At 44.5% G+C, this 22,096-nt stretch overlaps 1 protein-coding gene across 4 annotated transcripts in view; it reads left to right on the top strand.

Moving 5' to 3' along the window:
* The window catches only part of LOC133451156 (coiled-coil domain-containing protein 158-like), a 35,062-nt gene continuing 12,966 nt past the window's right edge, over positions 1-22,096 (top strand). For all 4 annotated transcript variants that reach the window (XM_061730113.1, XM_061730110.1, XM_061730111.1 and 1 more), the window contains exons 1-8: positions 1-214; positions 1,798-1,855; positions 16,577-16,707; positions 17,383-17,708; positions 17,824-17,876; positions 19,140-19,250; positions 19,391-19,472; positions 19,615-19,737. In XM_061730113.1, the coding sequence (XP_061586097.1) occupies positions 118-214; positions 1,798-1,855; positions 16,577-16,707; positions 17,383-17,708; positions 17,824-17,876; positions 19,140-19,250; positions 19,391-19,472; positions 19,615-19,737 (981 nt within the window). In that variant the 5' untranslated portion in view covers positions 1-117. The remainder of the gene's footprint in view (positions 215-1,797; positions 1,856-16,576; positions 16,708-17,382; positions 17,709-17,823; positions 17,877-19,139; positions 19,251-19,390; positions 19,473-19,614; positions 19,738-22,096) is intronic.

Genomic DNA, 22,096 nt, shown 5'->3' with positions numbered 1-22,096 from the left:
AGAATGAATGCATGACAGGAATTCACTTCGTTTTCATGGTGACTTTCTGTTTACAATCAGCCTTCTAGCTGTTTTTAGTAGCCAGTTGTTGTTTTATGAGCGTAACATTTACTGTCCATGATTATAAGCAATACCGAGGACTTTATTGCGAGGTTGAGTCCAGATGTCATCGGACTTCACTCCCCGAATGACACATTACCAACACAAACACCTGGTGAGAGAAACAACCTTCTCAGTTCTGCTTTGGTGTGTTTGCTGAGTGCTGTTAACCTGAAGACTCTTATCACAGATATCTAGTATTGGATGGCAACAAACCTTTTACAGCTAAATGAAGGAAAAACAGATTATTTTAATTGGTCCAAGTGCTCTGAGGCAACATATTCTCCCTTTGTTAACTCCTCTGTCAGTAAAACCTTGTGAGCTTGTCAAAAACTGTTATTTTAGATGCTGATCTTAACTTCCAGAAACACATAGCTAATATCTCCAGGACTGCCTTCTATCATCTTAGAAATATATCTAAAGTAAGATGCTTTCTGTCACAATCAGACTCTGAAAAGCTGCTTCATGCCTTTATCTCCAGTAGATTAGATTATTGCAATGCACTTTTTGCAGGACTGACAAAGCAAGTGTTACATAAACTCCAGCTTATTCAAAATGCTGCAGCCAGAATTCTAACCAAAACCAGGAGGTGTGAACACATCACTCCTGTTTTATCCTCTCTTTACTGGCTCTCTGTTAAACAAAGAGTAGATTTTAAAGTACTTCTTATTGTCTTTAAATCTATGAATGGTTTAGCTCCCTCCTACATGATTGACATGCTGAATACATACTGGACAGATCCCTTAGGTCAGGGGTTCCCAACCTTTTTTCCTTATTCCCCCCCTACTTGTGTCTAAGACCAGCCAGGCCCCCCCGACCCGTACGTACTAGCACCAAAATAGTCTTTAATTGAAAAAATGAACATTAATTATGTTTTTTTTTATACATTTCTCTTCGGTTTACTCTATGAATTTGTTTTTCTCTTATGTCACCAATGTATAAAATACGCACAAAAGGACATAAAAGGACATAAAAATATTTCTGACAAATGTCTCTTCTAATATGAGACCAACATTTTTTAACATTTTTCCTTTAACAACCTGTCGGAGTAGATTAAATGTTGAGTAATGATTTAATAATAAGTAATGAAATAATTTGCTGTGTTTGTCACCAGTGTATAAAAAACAGAAAAAATATTCAAGACATTCATAAATTATTCCTAACAATGTCTTGAATGACTCGTGCGCAAATATAATTTTTACAACTGCATAATTTCAAAGCAGACAAAGCTTAGTGGCCCCCCAGAGATCTCTAGCGCACCCCCGGGGGGGCCCGGACCCCAGGTTGGGAGACACTGCCTTAGATCATCAAATAAGAGTTTATCATACCTAGATTTAACACTAGATCTGTTCATGGTGCTTTCAGTCACTACTACTCTCTCTGGAATTCCTCTCTGCAGGAACTAAGTTCTGCTCCAACAGTGCCCTCTTTCAAAAGCAGACTAAAAACGTAGCTTTTTGCACAGGCGTTTCATTAAACTCTACATGGTTGGCAGGGTGATCGCACTTTTGTTAAAATGGAATTATGGTTGTTATTATTGTTTTTCTCTTGTCATACTTGTTATCTATTTTTGTTATTGTAAACTTGTAATTTTGTTTGTTTGTTTGTTTGTTTATGTATTTTGAGCACATTGAGTCCATGCTCATCATGTGAAATGTGCTTTATAAATACATTTGCCTTGCCTTGCCTATCTTATAGAAACTCCTTGTGCCGATCGGCTGCTGAGATTCAACAGTCTGACACTGGATGAGCTGAGGTAATGTTGCACTCTTCCTCATCCACTCAACCTGTTCCTTTTCACCTCTTTTCTTAACTTTCCATACAGCTGAGCTGAAGTATTTCTGCAACTTTTTCACCTCCTTCTTGTTGCATCCTTGCTGTTCCCCTGTTTCGTTTTCTTTGACACATAGATCAGCTGTTTTGCTTCAACCGTCTCCCATTCCCTCATCATTCCTCCTCACCTGAGAGGACTTCTCCACCTGTCCGTAGTTCTTTCTTCCCCTAACTGTTCCCACACATAACTAAAACTAAGTTCATAATTTTTGGCACTAGAAAAAAAAAATCAAATAACAATTAAAATGAGTAGTATGGAAATAGAAAGAGTATATGAAAATAAGTTCCTGGGGGTAATAATTGATGATAAACTTAGCTGGAAATCACATATAAATAGTGTAAAATCAAAAATGTCTAAAACCCTAGCAATATTAAATAAAACAAATTATTTTTTCTGTCAAAGAGCACAGTTTTTGATGTATAACTCACTCATAGTTCCATACATGACTTATTGTGTGGAGGTATGGGGTAACACCTATAAAACAAATATAAACCCTGTTACAGAAAAGAGCCTTAAGGATAATTAATAGATCTGACTATTATAAACCATCAAATAATCTTTTTATTAAATATAATACTCTAAAATTCCATGATATAGTAGAGCAGAAAACTGTTTTATTTGCCTTTTAAAGCCCAGCAGAAACTGCTTCCAAACTGCATTCAGGAATTGTTCCAGATAAAAGAAACCCGCTATGACCTGAGGGGGAAACTCATGTTTGAGACGACGACAGCAAGAACTAATATTAAAAAGAGATGTACATCAGTTAAGGCTAGAGAAATATGGAATAGTTGTGACAACAACCTAAAAATGTCTAGTTCTATCTTCAAGTTTAAGGAAATGTTTAAAGAAAATACTGTAAATAAATATAAAACACTATAATTATAAAGTATACTATCTTAAACATTCTAGAATGTGAAACGTCAATTTTATATTTTGTCTTACTTATTTTTGTCTTCTTTATGTATTGTTTGTTTCCACGGAGTAAAGTTAATGTCTCATATTTATGCTGATCATAAGAAAAAAGGGTAGGCACTATAAGCTACGGCTTCTGCTACACCTTTTCGGCAAAAGAAATGTTGTTTTTTTTTTTACCTTTTCATCTTGTTATGCAAAAAATGTGTACAAGCCGAAATAATGATTCATAACTAACTAACTAACTTCTCTCACTACAGATTACAGCATTTGCAAACATCATACCACTTTCTGTCTGACTTCATATGCCAATATTTCCAAACGATAATCCCATCATGCAGAGCAGAAGAAAAGCAGGGCTCATCATTGGTGCCTCTGACTTTCACCTGGAAGTCATTCTTCTTTTTCTTTGTTACTTCCTTCATACATCAGTTCTCCAACGTGTTCTTTCCTCCTTGGCCTAATCTGTTGCAACATAGTTTCCATCTTCATCTCTCTCTCCAGCCAGTCCATACAGATCTTTGTCTCCATCCTCAGGTTTCAACTTCTGATGCAACTCTACGCCTCTTGTTTAACCTTTGCCTTCTCACTCTTTGCCTTTATGTTGCATTTTTTTGTATTCCCACTTTCTTAATCTCTCTTGATATCCAATTTCTTTGCTGTTAACATTTTCCTACTTATACTATATAGCCTCACATCTCATATACTCGTATACCTGAGCTTCCTCATGCCCCCACAAAGTTTCCCTATTATCTTTCCTCCCTCCAGATCATTTTTTAACATTTGCAGTAGTTGCCCAGTTACTGGGAGTTTTTTTTGCTACCATGCAGAGCCTGTTTTTTTAGGGTTTTTGTGGCACTTGTGGCCTTTATTGAGAAAGTAGGGAGAAAGGAAACGGGTAAAGAGTCCAAAGAGGTCTGTATGTAGGTTAGCATATATGTAGAAAGCCTCTTGCAGCCTGTGGGGCTTGACCAGGTTGGAAAACACGTTCGAATCAAAGACAGTTGTGGGTCTAGAGGCAGCAAGACATGTGGGATTCATCAAGGACGTTGTAAGGGTTCATTTATTTTACCCTTACCACCACTCCCTCCTCCCAGTCTTTGGCAGCTGATGGAGACAGAGGGGTGCTTTCCTTCATGGACTTTTACCATTTGATCTTCAGCTCTCCCTTCTCTCTTTTCCTCTTTTGTACAAGCAGTACTGAAGTTGAGGGGGGATGAGGGGGGGTGGCATCCCCCCCTGAAATAAAAACAGTCAAAATCATCCCCCCTGTAAAACTGCCATCCCCCCTTTCCATCCCTTATGTCATTTCATCAATGAATTTGGTTTTACTGCTATTTCAACATTTAGGGCCCGATTTACTAAGATCCTAAATAAAGAGTACTAAATTGCATGTGCACTGAAAAAGTTTGCGCGTGCTGTTTGCGTGTGGTTTGCGGGTGATCAACTAACAGGTGCAAACAGCAGTATTTAAATGAGGTGTTGCGTGTCTTAGGGTTTGCTAGCGCAAACTTTGCGCCATGGAGAGTCTGGATGAATCCGTGTATCATTCGTTCTTTCCAATCAAAAACCAAAACATGAAAAAGTGGTTATGTTGTTATTAGTTTTTTATTATAACACAAAAAACGGAAAAACGTCTGGTTTTTCATATTTCAATTTTAGGCACAGATCAAAAATACGAAATAGAAAAACGGGCCACAGGACTGAATTTGATTTTAATATTTAATTGGTCGGGTTTACGTGACCACGTGCTCGGCATGATCTGAGGAGAAAAAGACAATCAGACACAGAGCTGGAGAGCGCTTTGATTCAATCTATTTATGAGTTAAGTTTTTATTCAGATGTCCACAGTATATTGCAAATATTATATATTATATAGCAAACACTGACAGTAAATGTGTGACAGACGGGACCATCATCCGAAAGAAGAGAAGTGTTCAGAACCGCGCACAGAGCGCACACTAAAGGCTGATTTATGGTTCCGCGTCACACCAACGCAGAACCGACGGCGTAGGGTACGCGGCGACGCACACCGCACCGCGACCCTACGCCGTCGATTTAACGCAGACCATAATTCAGGCGAATTAACTTATTAACTTATTTGCATCTTATTATATACTTATTATTAACTTATTTGCATCTTCCCCTCCGAGTATTTAGCGCTCTCTGGCGGTTACGCCCCATATTGATTATTCATCAGGGCAAAAGTACTAAATGGATTGCGTGTGCTATTCTGCGGATTTCAGAGACGCAATCCTCTTTGCACGCCGTTAGTAGATCAGCTCGCACATTGGTTTGCGGGTGCTGTCAAGTTTGCACAGGTTTTAACACACGCAAACCTTTAGTAAATCAGGCCTTTAGAGTCATCACCAGAAAAATAACTTGTTTGACAATTTTCACCTGTTTCAAGTAAATTTTCACTTGAAATAAGTAGAAAAATCTGCCAGTGGGACAAGATTTATCTTCTCTTTACAAGCAAAAAAATCTTGTTCCACTGGCAGATTATTCTACTTATTTCAAGTGAAAATCTACTTGAAACAGGTGAAAATTGTTGTTTTTTCCAGTGATGAGTCTTGTTTTAAGTGTAATGAGATTTTTTTTTACTAAAATGAGACATTTTAACTAGAAATAAGACAAATATTCTTGTTAATATTTTGAGTTTTTGCAGTGATCCATTTTACTTATCCTGTGAAGGACAGAGTCATATTGATAAGTTCAGAAAACAGTTTTTTATTGTTGTGTTTTGATGTATTTGATGTAAGCCCAGTGGATATTTAAAGCTTACAGAAGGCTGCATTTATCTGCTGCTATGTCATTCCTGTGTCATTCAAGCTGTTTTGGTCAGTGCTATTATTTGTAATATATTATATTATTTGTAATCAGCACAAATTATCTGTCCCCATATGATAAAATCCACCACCCCCCCTGATTTGTTTTTACAACTCGAATACTGTGTACAACCAATGTCATTCTACATACTACCTACAAACCCGTGCTGCCAGGCTCCTCCCTTATTCTCTCCGATTGCATCAGCAGCAAAAACTGCAGCCCACCTGTGTGCCCCCCCAGCTTCATCTTCAAACATGTATTCACCACAGGCATTCCCATGATCTTTGTAAAACTGACAGCCACATATCCTCCCACACTCCTGACCATAATGCTATACTTTCCTATCACTTCCTTATTTCGTCTTCACTAACATGATTATTAAAGTCTCCTCCATAGATACTCTTTGCCACTTCATCTCATTCACTTCAGAAATTCTCTTTCTGTTCCCACTCCAACCTACTTGTGGGCCATAAAAGCACAGGCAATATTCATCATTACACCTCCCAGTTTCTGTTTTCATGCTCATCAAGCCTTTCCTCCATCACCCACTCTCTTAACCTCCAGATCACGCTTTACATACTCCTTCAGAATCACACCTACACCATTTCTCATGCCATCATCTTAATGGTAAACCAGTATGAAACCCTTCTCCCGTGTTTTAACCTTGCTGCCTTTCCTTGTCTCTCACTGTCTTTGACATGTCTGCTGTTTGTTAACAATGCTGTTGTTGTTAACTTGTACCCTAACCAATCTGACTTAGAGATCATCTTCATGCTCAGCATATTGATTTAGCACGGGTATGACAACATGAGGTGAGATCATGTGACTTTCTTTGATTGCAATGAGTGTTTACCAATCAACTCCAGTTTTATTTGGACTAATGGATGTAATTGGAGGTGGATTTTATCCTCTTGTTCAATACTGATAATTCACATTGTATGCTCATATCTGATACAGCTTTTCCAGTTTGTCTTAGCTTGGGATTGGAACAATGACAACACTGAGTTGTTAACCCTTAAAGGAGCTTGAGGCAGGATTGAGGCAGGATTTATGAAACGTTTTAAGTTTTCTAGTAATAAGGTCAGATGAAGCGTTCCAAACCAAAAAGAATGAGCCCTCTATGCCGCTTTTGCACTGGTACCACCTCAGCTCGGTTCTACCCGTTTTGCGCTTTCGCACTAGGGCTGAGACGGGTAGAGCCGCTCCAAGTCGGTACTTTTTTCTGTAACCATTTCAGCCAGGTTCTTTGCGGGCTGAGCAGGGACTATTTCTGACGTCACCACCCTCCGCGCCAGTGATTGGTCGGAGGGCGGGGCCGTCAGACGTTTGAATCAGGAAGCGGGAATCAGCGCGAGAACGATTTATGTTTGTGGTGCGCAACCGGTACGGGAGCGGCCAGTCTATTTCCTTATATCACAATATCACACGTTTTTTTCCCCACTTATTCCACCGAACACTGAAAGTGTTTTTTTGCCATTTTCGGCCGAACAATTCCGGTTACCGAACAATCGGTGCATCACTACTGCTAAACAGTCCCCTCACAAACAGTGTCCAGCGGCGCTACGTTCCGCCGCGCCGCGTTCCCAACGTTGTGTACGTTACTCTACATACTCACCGGTATTACGGTATATGAAAAATTCATATCATAAGAAAAATAAACACCGGTATTCGGTATGAACCGGTATACCGCCCAGCCCTATGTAGACGGGCTGTTTTACTCTCAGCCGCTCCCGGCTCCAGCTGATTTCTCATCTGCGCCGACATGAACAAAGGTGTTGCGCAATCGAGTACGTCACAGCAGCTTCACCCAAACCTGCCCGCTTCTCCCCTGGCAGTGCGAAAACACACGTGTGGGGCCGTGTAAAGCCGCGCCGCGCCGAGTCGGGCCAAGTTAGTCCTAGTGCGAAAGCGGCATTAGTGTATCTCTCCGTTGCCTTGAACAGTCTGTGTGCTGCAAAATGTCCTGCAATTCCGGTCCCGAATTTCCCGCACTGTCCTGCGGATGTGACGTCACATGACGCTGCATGCACGTTCTCCCCGTTCTCCCGTGCCGGCTTCACTGTTGGCTGCAGTACCCCCGACGGCCGTCGTGGTGAAGGGTGGCGCTATAGACAGGGCTGCACATAAGTGGGCCGCCAGAGCGCATGCGCCGTCAAAATCCACAGTGCGCTGTCAATCTTGTGCTGCGAAGCGCTTTTGCGTACCAACAGCTGGGGCTCATATTATTGGTTGTGGCCAGACCAGAATAATAATATTAAAAAATCTATTGCGAGAGCTTTTCCCCAGAACTGCCACTCAAAGTTTGTACTGGCCAATCACAGCGCGTCCTTACTCCCCCTCCATGCTAATTGCAGCGGTGGGTTGGGCAGGAAGAGAGGTAAGGATCAGCTTTACTGAACAAACCCCGACACGTCTCGTCAAAATGTCCAAGAAGCAAGCGCCATTAAGTAATTATTTTGGCGTTCCACCACCACCAACTACAAAGAGACGCCAAACTAAACCACTACCCGAACAGAAAACATGTGTTCGCCGAGAAGTGGCTGCAAGATGTTACGCGACGACGCGCACCGTACGTTCGCGCTCCCGCGTATCCTACCCCGTAAGCTCTGCGTTGGTGCAACGCGGAACCATAAATCAGCCAGTGTCCGTCAGTGCATGCAGCAGTTTCCTGCACCAGCAAGACGCTGCTCTCTGATTATGGCTCAAAGTTTATGAAAACCCCAAATAAAAAATAAATTAATTTATGAAATCAATAAACAATTCCATCATCAAAATTATAACAAATAAAGGTTCAACATATCTTGCTTTGCATGTAATAAGACTAGGTAATATATTAGTTTCACCTTTTAAGTTGAATTATTGAAATAAATTAACTTTTACACCATATTCTAGTTGAATTATTGAAATAAGTTAACTTTTGCACCATATTCTAGTTGAATTATTGAAATAAGTTAACTTTTGCACCATATTCTTCACCAGAAGCAATATTCTACACCTTGATGTGGACATGCATAGCATAGGCGGCTATTTCAGCTGCTATATGGTTGGCTGTCTGTACAGTCATGCAAGTTCAATGCTATTAAAGAACACGTTTTTTCATATAAAATAAACGCATTCTTATGCAGTTTAGAAGTTTTGGGGCTTTTTTTTGGCTCCTGCGCTGCTGAAATCGGGGCGTCCTTTATTTCTATTTCTGAAAGGTGGCAACCCTAGGTGCAAAATATGCCGTGAGCATCCCAATCTGGCCGATAAAAACTGTAACTTACTTATACTGACTCTACAGACTAACACGCACCATAATTTGTTAATTCATCTTTATAAGTGAATAAATATCGTTTTGCCTATAACTTATTCCTGCATCCCTCTTTTATCGATCCGGCGAGACGGGTCACCGCGTTTTTGGAGCCCCAAGTCACATATCCAGGGGCTCCTCTGAGCACCAGACCAAAATAATTATGTGCAGCCCTGGCTATAGAGCCTCATTTCTTAAAAGGAGCCTCATGCTCCTTTAAGGGGACCTATTATGAAAAACAGGTTTTTTCTTGCGTATAAAGTGGTCTCCCCTCAGCCTGCCAACTCAGAGAAGGAGGAAAGCAACCAAATTCTGCAGTGTCTGTACAGCCGCCCGGATGAGCCGTCCAGTGTGATGTGACTTCTACGAGCCGTTCAGATTCTGCTCCCGTCGTTACGTAACCAAAATGCGAAACCACGCCCACAACTACAGTGTCCTAACTGCATGCGAGCGTCCGACTATCGTAGCACTGCGTGACATCAGACGCTCTCTGTCCATCTCCCTCCAGCAGCTGCCACTTTATTGAGGTTTTTGTAGTGAAATGAGGAGGAATCATAGAGATAACGTAAGTTACGGATGTAACTATGGTTCTGTGAATTCCTGGATGACTGCCAGTGGCAGTAAACAGAGTGGATATGTCTCCTCGCGCTCCGCGCAGGTCGAGATTTAATAACAACAGTGTCACGTGAGTGACGTGTAGGCTACCTGTGCGTCTATAAATACCGCCCGGTAGACTACATCCGGCCTCCCAGAATCTTCTCGCAGGAAGTTCGGAGTGACCGGTGTGACTGGCAGTCATCCAGGAATTCACAGAACCATAGTTACATCCGTAACTTACGTTCTGTTTCATTCCTTGCAGACTGCCAGTGGCAGTAAACAGAGTGGATGACTCATACCAGCACTGTCACGAGGAACAACACCCACCTAGTGGTCAGCCGCAGAAGCCAAAGGCAGAACGGCCGAAGCCAGCGTGGACCCAGAGGCCACGTTAAGGCGATAGAACCTGGAGAAGGTGCACGGCACCGTCCAGGATGCCGCTGCACAGATCTCAGACAACGGTACCCCTCTCATTGCCGCCCAGGAAGTGGCCACACCCCTGGTGGAATGACAGACAACGCCTGAAGGGGCAGGTCTACCTGCCACGTCATAAGCCTGTTTGATTGCTTCAACAATCCAGTGGGAGAGACGTTGCTTCGACAGGGCACGGCCCTTGTGCGCCCCCCTGTAGCACACAAACAACTGCTCAGAGCGTCGAAAGCTCTGTGTTGCCTGAAGGTAGAGCTGCAACGCCCGGACTGGGCACAGCAAATTAGCCCGCTCCTCCAGCCGGGACTCAAACGGGGGAGGATGGTATGCTGCCAACTCTATGGCCTGATTGGCATGGTCAGGGGGTAACACCTTTGGCAGGAAAGCGACATTTGGCCACAGGGTCACTCCTGAGCTGTCTGCCTTCCACCGAAGGCACGTAGGACTGACTGAAAGGGCGTGGAGCTCGCTCACACGCTTGGCAGACGTAACAGCCAACAGAAAGGCGGTCTTCCATGACGTCGTCCTCAAGGACCCCCCTGCCATAGGCTCAAAGGGTGCCTCGCCCAAGGCCTGCAGGACCAGCGGCAGGTCCCATGCTGCTGCACGCTGCACTCTGGGGGGGCGCAGTCTCCTGGCACCTCGCAGAAACTGTGCCACCCAGTAATGCGCACCAACTGGTCTACCATCGATGTGGCCATGGTGGACAGAAATAGCCGCTACGTGCACCTTCAAGGTCGAGGCCGCCCGGCCCGCCTCAAACAGATACTGCAGGTACCGCAGTACAATTTGTAACGGACAGGAGATCGGGTCAAAACCCCCGTCCCTGCACCAGGAGGAGAAAGCGGCCCAGCAATGCGAATACACCCTTCTTGTGGAAGGAGCTCTAGCATTCTGCAAGGTCTCACATACCGAGGGCTCAAGGTGCGTCAAGAATGACCCTTCCCTCTCAACGGCCAGGCCCAGAGTTGAAGAAGGCTCGGAGAGGGATGCCATACCTCCCCGCCCAGCTGGGACAGGAGGTCCGACCGTACTGGGAGCTGCCAAGGCTCCCCGTCCAACAGGCTGAGGAGCGTGGAGAACCAAATCCTCGAGGGCCACTTGGGCGCCACCAGGAGGACCCTGTGACCTGATAATCTCACCCTGTGAAGCGTGGGCATCACCAGGGGAATCGGAGGGAACGCATAAAGGAGGCCTCTCGGCCAAGTGTTGGCGAGAGCGTCCATCCCGAGCGGGGCACTGGTCTCTGCCAAGGAGAACCACAGTGGACAATGAGTCGTACACTCCGAGGCGAACAGATCCACACGGGCTTCCCCGTATCGATCCCAAATCATTCGCAACCGCCAGTCCCCCGGGGGCAGCTGCCGGCGTGAGAGGGAATCCGCCACCACGTTGGCTCTGCCAGGGAGGTGCATTGCCCTCAAGGAGGCCAATTGAGGATGAGCCCACATCCACAACCTCCGGGCCTCGTTCAGGGAGTCCAGCGACCTGGTTCCCCCCTGGTGGTTGACATGAAACACTGTCGAAGTGTTGTCTGTCCGGACGAGGACATGCTTGCCCCTGAGAAAGGGCAAGAAGTGCCTCAGCGCCAAGTAGACAGTCCGGAGTTCTAGGACATTGATGTGCCGTCCCCGCCACAGAGGGCCCCAAACCCCCTGGACTGACCTCTTCTGCCATACCGCACCCCAACCCTGAGGTGAGGCATCTGTTGTCACCACCTCTCGCCTCGAAGGGACTGAGCCGAGAGGAACACCGTGCAATAGAAAGGTGCTGTCCCGCCACCGGTGGAGATGAATAAGGCACTGGTGGGTAACCTTGACCTTGACCCACCTGTGAAGGCGAGGGTCCATCTGGAGGCTGTTGAACCACATCTGCAGGGGGCGCAGGTGCAGCAGCCCCAGAGGTGTCACAGCCGAGGCCGCCGACAGCATCCCCAGCAGTCGGAGCCATGCGTGGACGGGCAACCTCATCCCGAGGCGGAAGGACCGTAGCAGGTCCTGAATCCGCTGTGCCCGCTCTGCAGTAAGGCGTGCCTGCATTGACACGGAATCGAGGGACAGGCCGATGAAGGTGGTCTGCTGCGTAGGACGCAACAAGCTTTTCTCCCAATTTACCGACATGCCCAGAGCCTCGATATGTGTGAGGACCCTGGATGTCATCAGCTCCGCCTCCTGGAGCGAGGGGGCGCATATAAGCCAGTCGTCCAGATATGGGAGAATCTTTACTCCCGACAGGCATAGCGATGTCAAGGCCGCCCTCATGCATCTGGTGAAGATGCGAGGAGCCAGGGACAGGCCGAAAGGCAGGACGGTGAACTGGTAGGCGTGGCCTTGAAAGGCAAAACTGAGAAACCGTCTGTGGTCTGGGTGTATTGGGACGTGAAAGTAGGCGTCCTTGAGGTCTATGGAGGTGAACCACTCCCCTGGAGTGACAGATTGAAGGACGTCGCGTGTACGCAGCATCCGAAATGGGAGGACCTTCAGGTACTGGTTCAGACCCCGAAGGTCCAGCACAGGCCGAAGAGAAGTGTCTTTCTTCGGAATGAGGAAGTATGTTGAGTAAAACCCACTGCTCTGTGTATGTGGGTGAACTCTTGTGATGGCCTTTTTGTCCAAGAGTTTGGCTATCTCCTGTGACAAACACAGGGCCCTCCCGCGGTCTCTGACCGAGGTTTCCCTGACCCCGGAGGGTGGTGGGGGCCGGCGGCGGAACTGCAACCTGTAGCCCTGGGACAGTGTTCTCAAAACCCATACATCTGGAGAATGGGCTGCCCAATAGGCCAGGTGCTGATGTGAAAACCTGCCCACCGCCCGAGGCCCTCATAGAGTGCCTCGAGGATTATTTGGGGGTTTGGGGGGACGCTGGTGTTGCCCCTGCACCCGCTGAGACCGGCGAGGTGGAGGGTGTGCGCCCCTGGGCTGACGCCCACCACCCCCAGCAACCCGGCTGTGCTGCCAGGGCTGCGGAGGGGGGCTCGGGGGATGTGAGCGGCGCAGGTCTTGTGCGCCCCGTCTCCTGGAGTGCTGAGCTGGGGGTCCCATGCTCGCACTCCGACGACCCCAGGCCTCTGATGCCTGACCCGACTGCTTCCTGCGCTCCAAGGCCTGTTCTGCCTCTGGCCCAAACAACTGGCCCGGCACTACCGGAAGCTTCCGTAGCGTCTGCCTGCAATCATCAGACATGGGTGCCTGCGCCAGCCACACCTGACGCCGCGTCACCACCAGGGTGGACATCAGGCGGCCAAGCTCTCTGGTCATCAGCCCGAAGGCTTGGAGCGCAGCGTCGTTAGTGTCACCCAACTCCCCGCCCTCATGCTCCGACTGCAACATCTGGGACTGGGCGAGGAGGAGCACGGAGAGGGAGTTCCCAATGCGAGCCATGCGGCCTGCCGCATCATAAGCCGTCGAGAGAAGGCTATCCGTTACCCGGCACTGAGGCCTAGGACAGCGGGCCTTATCTTTGAGCGCCTCATCTGGTGAAAGGACCAGTGAGGCGATACACGGGTCCACGGGAGGTATGTGAACCAGGCCATGTTGCTCCGCCTGGCGCATGGAGGCCAAAGTCCTCGCATCCTTGCCATGGTAGGCAAACGCCTTTGGATCTGCCCAGCAGCGCCGCAGCTCCTGCAAAAAAGCAGGCGAGGGCGGGACATCAAAGGGCGGGGCTACAGGAGTCCGGCGAAAGAATGGGTTGCTCGCCGGTTGGGCAGCGGGCGCATCATCCAGCCCGACCTTAGCCAGGGCCACACGTAGTGTTGCCTGCAAAGGGCAGGGGCCCTCTCCCAGCTCAGTGCTCCCAGAGCTCCTGAGGGATGTCTCCGAGCCAGCCTCTGCCTGTATGCTAGCTGGGTCAACCACCAGACACGGCAGCTCAGGGGAGGGATACTCGCCAGAGCTAAACACACTGTCACGGCCTTGAAACATGGAGTTTGAAGCCCTGGTAGACATAGCATCGTCTCCACAATCTGACTCCCAGGGGACCGCCAGAGGTGGGGAGGGCAGAGCCCGCTCCCTCACTAAGGCCTTAAGCTGCTCCAGTTCAGCCCGTAAATCCTCCATCTCACTGCGTGAGGGAGCATCCTTCGCCTTCTTCTGCGTAGGGCCACTGCGCTCGTCATGGGGCCCCGCTCTGCGCTTGTCCCGGTGCTTTTTGCGGGAACCTGCACTGACATGAGCGGGCCCAGAGGGTGGGAGGTCGCTCCTAAAGAGGAGGCCTTCCACCTGACGCAGCCGGTCCTCTCTCACCGAGAGCGGCAAAATGCTGCAGTTGATGCAGGGGTCAGACAGGGCCTCCCTCAGGTGCCCCACCCCCAGACACTGGGGGCACAATTCATGGCCATCCTCTACCAACAGTAGAGTGCCACATGATGTACAAGCCATCATCGCTTCCTCCAAAAAATAAAAGGGTCAAGTTAGGAAATCTGGGCGAGAACCGAGACTCGATCAGAACATCTAACAGACTCCTCACACCACTGTTCGTAATCCAAACAATTCAGTGTGGAGCCAGGCAATCCAAGCGAGAACTGTGGCCGCCACAGAACGCGTCCGGAACCTCTGGATTAGCTTTTTTTTTTTTTTTTTTTAATATATATATATTTTTAAAATTTATATATATATATATATATATATATATATATATATATATATATATATATTTTTTTTTTTTTTTTTTTTTTTTTTTAAAGCTTAAGTAAAAAATACTCACCAAGCCAGGCTAGGAACCAACAGACGAGAGCAGTGGGCGGACCACTGAACGCGGCTGGGACATCTAGCATGTGGAGGAATCAGCTCAGCACAAACAATTCAAGACCGTTTGTGTGGCTGGGGAGCGAGCCAGCCCGACACACGGGCGCTCGGATCCTCCCGATGGAGAAAGGGAGAGGTAAGATGGCTTGACAGCCACAGCCTTAGAGGGCACAACGTGCGCTCCGACCAAGAGTCACAGGCAGGCTGTCAAACACCACCAACCAGAGTTGAGCTTACCTCCCCGAACCTGCAGAAAATATAGATCCGAAACACGGATCTACGGAGCGATTAACCAGCGATGTACGTCAGGTTAACAGCGAGAAGATTCAAGAGGCCGGATGTAGTCTACCGGGCGGTATTTATAGACGCACAGGTAGCCTACACGTCACTCACGTGACACTGTTGTTATTAAATCTCGACCTGCGCGGAGCGCGAGGAGACATATCCACTCTGTTTACTGCCACTGGCAGTCTGCAAGGAATGAAACAGAACTTCTCATTTCAACTAACTGGATCAGCCGTTCCTCATCCGTGACCGTTTCCTACAGCGCTTTCAATCGGCTTTCAACGCGAGCGACAGAAAATAGAAGCAGGGCGTCCGACAAATGTTCAGCTCAAAACGATGCGCCGCGTCGCTGCAGCCAGTTAGGACAGTCCAATAGAAAATAAAGCAATGGAACTGATTTTGACGCTGACGCTCGCTCGCATCGCATGCCGTTATGACACGGTGTAACTCTGCCGGCCGGAGCTTCCGCCATTTTTTTCGTAGCGGTGTATCGCGTCATCCAGGCAGCCAATCAGCACAGTGCCTCATTATAGCCCCGCCCACTAAGAATCCTGCATAGATAATGAGGTTAGAGACTGGGAAGATAATGACATGGTTTAGAGGCTGAATTTCTAATTTATTTAGCAAAAACAATCAAAAGGTTGTTTTTAAGACATTCACAGCCTGTTTAAAATAGGTATTAGACGCCATAATAGGTCTCCTTTAGTTTGGTTTGGTTGGTAAAAGCCCATAGACATGTGAAAATGTGAGGACTGACTACATGTGGATTTTTGTACAATGGAGATTGCCACAGAGTTCAGGAAGAACTGGTTTACACTTTAACACTCTGTTGTAGAGACAACGTTTGCTATCTCTCCCATTGTGGTACATATACTGTATGTCTTAAACCTGGTACTTTGTGGTACAAGTGCCATACAGTTGTATCTAAATACATTATTTGAATAAAATAGTTGTTTTTAAATGAATCTGTTATGAAGATCCATCCATCCATCCATCCATCCATACTCGCGTTTCCCATTAGGGTTACAGAAATCTGCTGGAACCTGTCCCTGCCTTGTGAAAGTCGGGCACAGGCCCAATTACTCCTGGGAGAAATTTAGCTTCATGCTCACACCCTGGTCACAATCTTTTTGAACCTCTCCCCTCTGGGCGGCGCCAAAACAACCAGACACAAGAGCAGCTTCTTTTGTCAATATGTGTCTGTGTAAAACAGCTAAAACAATAACTCTCAAACACTTACTTATATACATATATCTATATATTTATTTTACCTACTGTTTTTATTTTTTATTTTATTTTTATTATTATCCTTTTTTTTTTCGTATTATTGTTCTTACTTATGTTTCTATTCCCATTCTTTATTTTTTTTCACTTAAAGAGAGCCAAGTGAACCAAAGGCAAATACGTCATGCGTGCTGAGACACCTGGCAATAAAAGCGATTCTGATTCTGATGTTGGAAAGATAAACGGCAAAATAAATGTCTATGTACAAACCCAAACACCAAAAAATAATGAAGATAAGCTGTAAGTGTGTAAACTTTTATTTGTTGACAGTGAGGAGCTTGAGAGACGCACCAAGGAGACAAAGCGACTACAAGAAGAGGTGGAATGTGCAACCAGGGTCGCCTTCCAGAGGCTCAGGGGCGCTTGCAGCAACGGATCACCTGGAGAAAGCTGGCACAACTGTGAGTTTAATGTCAAGAAATTGAAGCATTGTAACAAAACATCCTCTATGTCCAATCAGACACAAAAATAATTATGTAAAAAGGCCTATTTGAAAACCAAGATCGCCTCGACTGAAAGTATATCTTAAAAAATGAAGCTCAAAACGGTTGAATCTGAGTAACAGGACTAGATAAAGATGCGTAGTAATATGTTTTGAAAATCAAATTGTAAAGATTTCAGATAAAATCCTCTAATGCATAACAAAGGCACAACCAGAATGTTGAGATTCAATAATTTATTGTCATTGTTATAAAAAATAACATAACAAAAGAGCGTTTTATGCGCAACCAAGTTCATAAGACTAACAACATACAGTACACAGTGTATGTTTTAAATTTAATTTGCTCCTTTGACAGATGATTTAGCCGAAGATTTCCTCCGTCTTTAAAAGATTTTATTTTGTAAAGAATGTGTTGTAAAGTTTTTTATTTACTTAGTTGTTGTTTTTTAATTAATTAATTATTTGTAAATTTATTTCTTAGGAAGAAGGGACAGATTAAATAAGATTGTTCTTCTGTCTGCTCCCTTTCATTCACAATTTAGGAACGTTTGTGTTTGTATTCAATCGTTTGTTGTTTTATTTTTTGAATGAAATAAAGAATAAATGAAATGTATCACATCACTTCAACCCACAGACCGTTTCACTGTTAGGTTGAAGGATTCGAGGAAACACGTTGATCAGATGGAAAAGATGCTGTGCTTGTTACAAGAGGTTCAGAACATCAAAATGTCTTCGGACCAGAAACTGCAGGAGACCGAGGATGAGGCATTGGATCTTCACGGGAAAGTAGAAACACTGGAACGGACTATGAGGGAGGTGTGCCATGCGCTGCCAGAGAAACAATGTGGGCACAGCTCCATCTGCAATAAAGATCCAAATAAGCAAACGCTGCGGTCTCTGGCTTATGTGAATGAAGTTCTCCGCCGTGACACTGAAAAGCTTCAGGAGAAAGGGTTTTCAGTGAGTTCCAGAAGTCATTTAAGGATAATGTTCGTTGCCGTTTCAGCAACACCTTTCCTTATATTATAAAATGATAACTTTTGTCCCTTTTTCCCCCTCATTTGTTTCGTATCAGTCAAAAAGAAAACCGAGGAGTGAAGAATATAATGGAATCAATAAGCAAGAAAGGTATAGTTTTTCATTTTGGGATGTCAAACCACTAATTTGCTGTAATTATGTAACATTTGAACCATTTAATTAATTTTTTTGCACCAAAATATGTACATTCTCACGTAAGTCATGCATCACTTTATTTCTTCAAAACCAGTACTTCATCTGTTGACCTCGGAGTATTTTCTTTTTTTGTAACAGACCACAACAGCAAGGCCCCACACAGAATGTTGATGCTTTCCTGAGTCTGTCATTAGGATTAAATTAGTTTCAGACTCACCAATGAGACAATAATTCCTATCAGAAGTAGTCTGAATCAAGAAGCTAATGACAATGCCTAAGAGAGTGTTCTTTAACATCCATTTCACCGTGGAAACAGCATCTCTCGCATTTGCTACCAAACACTAGGCCAAATATTGTATATTTGTTTTTTGTTTTTTTAATAACTTTTAAATTTGCCTTGAAATTTACTATTTGTAACAAATATACACCTAGAACGTCTAAGAGTTATCAGAGGTGTCAAGTAACGAAGTACAAATACTTTGTTACCTTACTTAAGTAGAAATGTTGGTTATCTATACTTGACTGGAGTAAATATTTTTCAGACGACTTTTTACTTTTACTCCTTACATTTTCACACAATTATCTGTACTTTTTACTCCTTACATTTTAAAAACAGCCTCGTTACTCTATTTCATTTCGGCCTTTAAATAAAAACTATCCAGTTAAATTGCTCCATCCGGATAGAGTGAATTTGGTTGTGGTTGTTTCAGATGTTCTTGTCCAGTTTTGTTCTTACATCCGTTCCCTCAGATTCCTGCAACTAAACTTGGATGTACATTCCAATAAAGGTTAGGATAAATGATAACATGCCTCTGAAGTTTGACTTTTTGCACCATTACAATACTTATAGGCAACTAGTCATCATATCTCCTGCTCTCTGAAACACATGTTAATGCTCAATAGTACACATATATGCTTCTTTAATATATTTGCATTATACTAAGATACATTCATTTTCAATGGCTTTTGTCCTTAATGGCTTTTTTCCCCCTTACATTACTTTTACTTTTATACTTTAAGTAGTTTTGAAACCATTACTTTTATACTTTTACTTGAGTAAAAAGATTGAGTTGATACTTCAACTTCTACAGGAGTATTTTTAAACTCTAGTATCTATACTTCTACCTGAGTAATGAATGTGAATACTTTTGAAACCTCTGAGTATTATGTGACTGCTATAAGGAGTGCTTTTAAACAGGAGTACCGTGTTGCCCTCAGTATGGAAGAGCTGATTACAAGTCTCGGCCAGGAGATGGCGCTGTTGACTAACGAACTGAGCTCATCAAAAGACCACAGCATCAGATTGTGTGACAAGTTGGAGCTGCTTAAGTAAGTGTTCATCACAAATATTGTATATATTTCTGTTTATTTATCATCCAAGACATTGCAGTGTATTACATTACTGTGAATATATCAAACAATACTTCAGGTATCTACTAAAATACTAAAACCATCGTGTGTGTGTCTAGAAAACTGGCAGAGAGACGGGCATCAGTGCACCGGTGTCAGATCAGTGAACTTGAGTCAACCCTCTCCAGCTACAGAGATAAGGTATACAAGAATATACAACAATCCTATTGGTGGGAATGTTAGCATTACGAATATTAGACTGCTGATCTTTACTATTAACCAAACATGCATCTTCTGCACTCATTGTGAAGGTCATTCATGATTTTGACTTGCTGTGTTGAAGGTTTGTGGTTTGGAGCAGCAGCTCCGTGAAGCTCGGCTGCTGAAGGTGTGCAACACCCAGAAAGAGAGAGCACAATCACAACAACATGCAAAGGAGCTTCAGTCACAGCTGGGACAACTGGAGGTACGGCTGTATTCCACAAATGATTAACCAGCGTCTTGTTTCTGTCACATGCTGTGACACCCAAAGCCTGCTCATTGGTCGTTGCTCCAGCAGATAAAAGAACTGTGATCAAAGCTGCTTAAATTTCACATTGACTTCACATGATGTAACGTATGTGATGTCCCACTGAAACCGCTTTACGACATGAGAGAGCAGTCAGAGAGCTTTGACAGAGTCAGGCGTTGGTTCTCAGGCGGTGATTGGCTGTTAAGCCCCAGGGGAAATCGGTTTGTGTCAGTAATAACTATATATATATATACATTTATTCTCAGCAGGAATATCTGTATCATTGGGCAGCATTTCTGTGATTTAATTTGAAAAATAGCAGCCATTTATGTCAACTTTTCCTGAAATACCAAAAGAAGAAGGCGTGAGTTAGAGATGCAGATGTCTGAGAAGATAGCTGGAGTGAGTTAGTTAGTTAGTTAGTTAGTTAGTTAATATTTATTTCGGTCAATCACAAACAAAAATCAACAAACAACATAACACAGGTTTTTCCTTGGTCAACATGGTGATTATTTGACCGAAAAGGTCTGGGCTTGAAGCATAAAGCTTATCTTGCCCACCTTTTAAAGGGATTGTGACATGAAAAACACATTTTTCTTGATTTTTTGTGTTTTGTTGGGTGTCTTGACATCAATTACACCCAAAAAACAACAAACTTTTAACATTCAGTGTATTGTGTGCTTTCTGGGATTTTCCGCATAACTGTGCAAAAACGGCGCATGTGGTTTGGTGGCGGATCGTTACGTAACGATCCGCTAAATCACCGCCCCCTCCACCCAGCTCCCTGTCTCCTCTCCTCTCCAGCGCACCATAAAGGCTGATTTATGGTTCCGCGTTACACCGACGCAGAACCTACGGCGTAGGGTTACGCGGCGACGCGCACCGTACGCTGAACCCTACGGCGTAGGCTCTGCGTCGATTTAACGCGGAACCATAAATGATGCTTAACACGGTGCTGTTTAGAGCGTCTTTTGTTCTAATCACCGGAGGAAAACTGCTAAGAAGACCCGCGGCCACTGACTGGACTTAAGATAAGGGGACAGTGCTGCTTGCATGCCTTTATTTTTATGATTGTTTGCTGTGGTTCGCCGTGCTGCTTTTCCGTGCATGCTTCGCCTGTCGCTCCCGGCTTAACTCTCCGACGCCGCTGTGAGCGTATGGCTGGAGGAGGAGGAGGTTTGGAGGAGGAGCGGAGCAATGATTGACAGGAAAGGGGGGAAAGGAAGCATTTTTCACGGCGCAAAAAAACACTGTAATAAAAAGCCAGGAATAGAGTACTAGAGTGAAGTTTTTCTTGTTACACTCTTTTAGACACATTTGAGGGATGTTGGCCAAGACTTTTAATAGTGTTAAAAGCATGTTAAAAATGATGTCACAATACCTTTAACAGAACAGAATAGAATATACAAAAAGAACAAATGAAGTATCATAAGTCGACACAAAATAATAATAATAATAACAATAATGATGATGATGATGATGATGATGATAATAGTAATAATAATTAATAATTAGGAGTTAGTTAGGGGTCAAGCTGGGTGGGCAAGATAAGCTTTATGCTTCAAGCCCAGACCTTTTCGGTCAAATCACAATGTTGACCAGGGAAAAACCTGTGTTATCTTGTTTGTTGATTTTTCATTTTTGTTTGTGATTGACCGAAATAAATATTTACTACTACTACTACTAAGCTGGGGAGAAGAAAACCCACCTGTAGGCCCCCAAGAGCAGAAGGCCCTGGCTTGGGTTGAAATCCCTGGAGCAGGTAGATGTGGCTGTGTGGTGGGATTATGCAACAAAAGTTACTTATAAATGGTCATAGAGTGGGTGAGTAAATCCATCCTAATGTTTGGTTTAAAAGCGCCCAGCTATTCTTATTCAATATGTGCCTGACTTAATCAGTGGCAATTTTCCCACTTCTGTTTGTGTACTTTGCGGGTCTCTCTCGGTGCTCTTCCTGCCCCAGGCAGTGCAGGTTTGTCTGTGAGAAGGCAGGAAGATCCCAGAACAGGGCTGTACCACCAAATGTAAACAACCATGAAATGCTAATATAATTGCCGACAGTAAGATTTGTTTTTTGTTGGGGTTTTTTTTTTTTTTTTTTCCCCAAGTGTACTTGCACTTTGTTTGTGTGTGCTATACAAGTCTGATAAGAGTTATGCATAACTAGTTTCCAACCTTAATGTGCACTTTAGTGATTAGTTCGGAGTAATTTACTCGCTTCTTTGTCTATTAACATCCTGGAATCAATACAATGTTCTCATTAATTATTTGCTCAGTTTTTATAAGCTCTTTATGTAGTCTTTACACACCCATA

Source organism: Cololabis saira, chromosome 9 (assembly GCF_033807715.1).
Source record: "Cololabis saira isolate AMF1-May2022 chromosome 9, fColSai1.1, whole genome shotgun sequence".
Classification (NCBI taxonomy): Eukaryota; Metazoa; Chordata; class Actinopteri; order Beloniformes; family Belonidae; genus Cololabis; species Cololabis saira.
The sequence above is the reverse complement of the archived record's forward strand: the minus strand, read 5'-3'. Positions and strand labels throughout refer to the sequence as shown.